The sequence below is a fragment of the Diadema antillarum genome, unplaced genomic scaffold (assembly GCF_040938485.1).
Source record: "Diadema antillarum isolate AM-2024a unplaced genomic scaffold, OU_Dant_1.0 seq00001003_RagTag, whole genome shotgun sequence".
Classification (NCBI taxonomy): domain Eukaryota; kingdom Metazoa; phylum Echinodermata; class Echinoidea; order Diadematoida; family Diadematidae; genus Diadema; species Diadema antillarum.
Genome location: NW_027271841.1, coordinates 165092 through 171512, shown reverse-complemented (window position 1 = coordinate 171512; position 6421 = coordinate 165092). Strand labels below are relative to the sequence as shown.

The 6421-nt window shown below is 39.2% G+C and overlaps 1 protein-coding gene across 1 annotated transcript; it reads left to right on the top strand.

Annotated features, from left to right (window-relative positions):
* Window positions 1-306: 306 nt before the first annotated feature.
* Window positions 307-3029, top strand: LOC139742497 (sperm microtubule inner protein 11-like). The gene is made up of 3 exons (XM_071653033.1): window positions 307-571; window positions 1822-1960; window positions 2546-3029. The coding sequence occupies exons 1-3, from the start codon at window positions 307-309 to the stop codon at window positions 2592-2594; spliced, it is 453 nt and encodes a 150-aa protein (XP_071509134.1). The 3' UTR covers window positions 2595-3029.
* The last annotated feature ends 3392 nt before the right edge of the window (window positions 3030-6421 follow it).

Genomic DNA, 6421 nt, shown 5'->3' with positions numbered 1-6421 from the left:
ATAAATCTAAAATTCAGTTTATTTATTTCAAAATTGAAATTACTCTTTTACAAGTGATATAACGATATATTTACTCATTAGTGAGAATTAGAACAGTAGGCGTAACCGGGGAAACACTGCATAACAACCATCGCGTAGCAGATACAGTGTAATCCTTCTGCTACAATCAATATCGGCGTCCAGGGGTCCTGTAAAAGGGGAGGCTGCATTGATTTTTTGCAGTTTTTCTTTCCAAAAAGTAGGCTATTACCACATCGAAAGTGGTGTCTCCTTGCTTTAGCATCGCTCGTCAAGTAAGAGATTAACATGTCTTTCTTTAATCTGACAGAGCTCGGGTACCAGTATCCGATACGGGCTCAGGTGAAGGAACCTAACCCTGTGTACACATACAATCTCTCCCATCGGATCCCCGAGGGTTCCTACGTGTCCTTCCGACCCGAGACGTCAAAGCTACCTCCAATCGACATGCACAAATATAACAATGTCATCGAGCCCGTCGATCACCCAGAACACCACGGTTCTTACGTCAAATACACTGAGAGGTTGCACAAGCACACGCGATGTGCTAAAGGTAAGTTTTGCTCCTCTAACTCAACAGAACTTCAGGTCCATGACCATGTAAATTGTAACCTGTTGTTAGTGTTCAACACTCACCTACAACAAGATCATGAAATTACAGTATGGTAAGGGTACCACATATCGGCAGGGTACCTTACAAATTTGTAACATCAGTACCCTGCGTATCATAACTAACTTAGCATATATACCCAGTCATTGGGTGTCCGGACAGGTTGTGGGACCGGACGCGTACTGTAAAGTGCGTCTGGTTTGACAATGACGCGCCTACATAAACAGTTGTTTGTCAGTTAGGAGCTGCGCGTAAATGCGTATTCAAAGTAGAATAAGCAAGTCAGTACGCGAGAGTCTTAAGTGTCCGGACACCCAACCCCCCCCCCCCCCCCCCATCCTAGAACGAAAAAGTAAGTACCGGTATGCATGGGATGAAATGCCATATAGATTTAAGCTATAACAATAATAATAACAAAGAAACAAACAAGAAAAACTCATAAACAAACTACAAAATTAAATATGGTTCAGTTACACATCCGCTTACGTTCTAGTAAATTGCGAACATGATGCATGTGAAATTCATGTGTATTTATTACCTATTGAGGGAAGGGATGCCGATGTCGAGGTACCCAAAGCTGCGCAAAGAAAATGCCTCAATTGCACTAAGATACAGAGATTATCAACAGGATGGTCACAATATTTGAAACTGCAAATTTTATGGCATATTTGAAGCAAAACTTGGATGAATTTGTTTTATACTTTTGGAATAAACAAGTTGCAGATCCTTATGGTGGCGATAGGTGGTACCCTCAATCATACACACTAAAATTTGGAGCGAAGTGCAGAGAATACCATACCACACTGATGTGCACAACATCCCATGATGCACACCCTACACTGAACAGTTGGACTGACCTTGCCTAGATTTTATTCTACATTTATAATTCAGCATGTAGTAAACTAGCGATTGTACAGGACGGTATATACTGTAGCTTACAATAACATGCATGGTGTGATGGCTATTCTGCAGTTTTACCCAAGTATCATTTTCCTCTTTCTCTTTTTTATTTAACACTGATGAAGCAAAATTAGCATTTTGAAAATATAAACATAAAAAGTGATTTTCGTTGTTTATAATTACAACTGCTGAACAGATAATCACTTCATCACCTGCAAAGTCTGAGTGTTTCTGAGTGTTCTATTTTCCCAGCTACCCACCGAGCACGTCTTCGAAATTTGCTTTCTCAACAGGTCCTCTCGACTTGTATCGCAACCCAGTCACCACAGCTCAAATCCCTGGCAGCTGGTATCACAAGGAGATCCCTCTGAAACAGAGAGAACCCTGGACGCACGTTCCACGACACATTCATGTTAGCAGTGAAATGACCAAGTAAGTCCTTCCTCTGCACTTCATACTCTCACTTATTGTTTCCTTTATGCAGGGTGCTACATAACTTTATTTTGCCACTTGCCCGGTCGGGCAAGCAGATTTTCAAATATGCTGTGAAACACTTTCCAGAATGATAATTTTACTTGCCCGAAAAGAAAGTCCAAAATATACGGAAATAATATAGAAAATCATGTGTAAGTCAAGGGCTGTGTAAAACACTAGCACTTGAATAAACAGCACAACAAACTTGGTCTGATCAAGTGTTGCCGTTGAAATGCATTGGAGCTTCTTCACGAAAGTGTTGGAAAGCTGCTGAAATGATGTGTTGCATCACTAAACAGCCATTATTGTTGGGCTTCTGTATGGTTGACTTTGTGGGTTTGTTGGGGGTAATAGTGAAAAAAACTGTGTCTTCAAAACTTTTTTGCTTGCCCAATTCGGGACAGTATTTGTTCTCATTGTTCAAAAACACTTGCCCGCATTTGATTTTTACTTGCCCCGGGCAATCGGGCAAGTGCTTATGTAGTTTGAGTTTATATGTGCACAGGTTATTGATTATTCTCCTTTTTCTGTTCTCTGTTTCAGATTTGTAAAAGAGATGAGCCAGACAAACAGAGAATTCTCATTATTCTAGACCAAGGGTCCTGGAATGCATGGACTCATTGCAGTGAAGTATACGAATGAACTTTTGAATGAAAACCTGTGAAGATTTATCAGCACAGTGAAGCAAGCCTTTGATCAAACACCTCTTTGATGCAAGCTCCTCTGACACAAAGTTTATATATTTCCTGATGAAATGCGCCGTGACTGCATACTGGAAATAAAGGGAAAGCTAGATATGCCCAACTTGAGAGCTGAATGAGCTTCATTTTTGCAAGAGTACTGAAGAGGGGTAGGAACTTTTCCATAGCACTGTGAAAACGTCCTCTGTCTATCAGGCCGACTGAGCTTCCATATATCCAGGGTCATGCTGCCTACGGCAGTGCAAGCTAATTTAATGTCTTTTGCTGGGATTGTTGCCCACATGCTGATGTTGATCATGATGGTTTATGTCACATTTCGTGATTCTTCATCAGTATCTGTATGCCTATGACTGCTTCAAGACAAGATGAAAGTATGCATCCTCAGTATCTGTTGCCCGTTTTGCTTTTCTCTTTTATGGTCATGTGATTGGATTGCCTTCATAGATCTGACAACAGTCTGTTATCATCATATTTTGTGATGTGTATCATATAGCAAATCAGGTGTCAAAATAATGTGAAATGTTTTGTTGTCATAGTACTGTGAAGTAACAGAAATTAAAAGAAGCAGTGATATCATTTCAAATGAATGAATAATAATATCATTAAAGCAATTAAATCATGTTCTGTTCAGTTAGCTAGTAAGATTTGAGCTAACTCTAATAATAATGTCAAATTATATCACTTTTTTATGATGTCTAAAGGGAAAAGTCTGAGTGACTTGTAGAAATGTCATAATGTTTCATCTTAAAGTAACCATTTAACCCTTTCTGTGTCGTGGACTTTGAACAGTGGGTACAATGCAATGGTTTTTTCTCTGCCAATCGGCACTCGAAGCACCCAAAAGGTTAATTAACCACTATTCTCATATGGATATGAAGTGAGACTAATTTTGAAGTATTGATATTCACTTTGTTCCTTTGTACTTCGAGTGATATGAGACATAAGAGCAGGAATATTGCATAGAATATTGCAACTGGTGGGCCACTTGTACATCTCACCTATACCCATGTCCTCCTGGCCAAAAGAAAACAACAACAATGATGCCTTCCTGTGATGAGGTTATATGTCAGTGAGGGATGCAAATGTAAAATCTCCAGTCCTCCCAAGTCAATCCACTTTTAGTATTATTTTTTTTTTTCTTGTGCCATTGTGTTTCACAACAAGCTTTCGTTATTCTGCAACAATAATCATGTATGATACACAGCTGTTGAAGGAGAGCCAAACAGGATTATTATGCTCGCTGTATCCTGTCAATAGAGGGCGCACTTCTTCATTTCTGTGTTTGCTGCCTTTACTTTGTGTACAATGATCGTGTCAGAAACCTTCGATTCTCAAATACAGAACAATACTGCGGTAGCTGTTGGTTTCTCTTTGTGTGATCGTTTACTGTGAGCTTGAACAAAGATTGCATAATGTATCAGCAACATGATCAAATTAAAAGTTTTCAATTCTTTCAAGATCAGGTCAAACGGAAAGGTCATCTTGGCCCTGTTTTATGAAGAGTTATGATTGATTCCATAGTTGATTTCTATCATAAGTCTATGGCAGCCTGTGTGGTAAGGAAATTTATAATCGATTATATCTTTTGATAAAACGGGGCCCTCCAATTCTTTTGTAGTTTAGTCAGGGGTGGGAAGGGCTGCCTAAAAAGGTGTCAGCTGCAATGTAGTCTAGATAGATACAGGAAGGAGTTCCAAAGTGACAACATAACATAAACATTGAATAGTTGTGATTGAAACCAAAATTGACCAAGTTTGTCTTAACAATACATAATCAGACATTCATACATTAAATCCAATCAGGCCTTACACACAGTTTCCCGTTTATCACAACCAGCTATCTCATTTTTTCTGATTTTGATTTTTCATAAGGATTTACTCTGCCTTCACAAACACGTACGACGCACACACACACATACACACACACAGTGCATGCTATATTCAATGTAGTTTGCAAGTGCCGCGTCAACCTACGTCAGAAGTTCGATTCTGACGAGGGTCTAGATTCTATCTAATGATAGCCGACTGGTACCTGGGACTATTTAATTGTATTTCTGTTACGATATTTTTTTTCCATTCCGTGACAGAAAAATATTCCGATGTCATATTCATATTGGGGGATATACTTTCAAGAGTAATTTGAATTCTCAACTGGATAAATGGATTTATTTTGAAGTAATGATAAGTGTATTATGCAGGCAGTGGCTCAGTGCCAAATCCATTGGCTTTTACGAACTTGCCGTAGAGGTGGGTATCTTGCGTGGAGGGTTCAACCCAAATGCTTTGCACGAAGATTGGCAAAATGCACCTCGCATACACTAAGTGGAAGGAGACCGAGATTTTCCGAATGACACTCAACCTGACCGAGTGAACGTTCTTTCGATTTGTTTCTGGGGACTGGAGCTAGGAAGGGACAAAATATGTCATTCATGGTCGTTTTTACGAAATGATGTCACTTTGACTCTGTTTATTTGTTGCTGTGTTTCCCCCCCCCCCACCCCTCCCTATCATAATGCATGAGATAATGGACTGAGCACAGAGCCAAATGAACGAAACTTTTGTACTTGTTACAGGTTATACAGTATACACAAATATCTCTAGATTTCTATAGCGTGACAATAATTGTGATACAATATTTGAACCACAGCGCAATATTATTGTTTACAATGTACTCGTGCACGGCTATCACTCGGAGGAGATGTTACGTGCTTTATGAGTAAGTTTCAATTTCAGAATCACAGTAATGCAGGAGGTGTGAGAAACTCACAACGATGCGGGGCACGAATATGAAAGTTATGCAAATCTGTTGAATGTTGGCATGGTATATTCTAACATGCAGCTCTGCATTACGTTCAAACGAGTCGCCTTGGTCGCACGACTTCAAGATGTCTTGAATATTGCATAGTCTTCGCTTACCTCGTTGATATAAAGACATTTTTGTGTGTGTGTTTCTTCCTTTGTTTGTTTTTTGTAAAATGTGCGTCGATATCATGTCTTCTAATGGAGTTCGAGATACCGATTATGAGGCCACATTGCCATGAATAGATACTTATTGTCGTGATAAAGTCCTGGGGGAAACAATGCTTCGTTAATGACGACAGGTCATAAACAGAATACTCAGAAGTACTCAGCCACACGGCACTCGTTTCAGATGCCCTCAGATAGTTGTAACATTTGTGTTACTTGTCTCATTTCGCTCGAATTTCACCACTTTACTGCTGTTTTGCTGTTTTCTTCCAAAACGATGTTTTAATGTTCCTTTTTGTTCTCATTGTAAGCATGTTAATGGCTCTCTGCTTAAATAAATCAATCTTTGTTACAACAGTACATGTACACCCAATGAGCGTTTGACACGCTTGTTCTTATAATTTTGAGTTATTTTGTAGGTTGCGAGTCCTGCATTGATGTAGGCCTACATATTGTTTAATAAACATTAATTGCGCTGTGCATTGCTTTCAATTAAGTCACTTGTAGTTTCCGAGATTTCGCTGTGAAATAACATGAATAATGTAAACCTTATGGTCGCATTTTTCCGATGCACTGATACACGCCTTCTATATTTAAATGACTGGTGAATTTGCCTTTTTTAAAAAAAAGAAAATTAAACAAACCAAATTCTGCATGTGTGTGCTGTACATTGATCACGTATGTCAGCAAAGACGAGGAGAAGGTGGATTTTAACGACTTCACAACATTGCGAGCCACATTGTGTTTCCGTC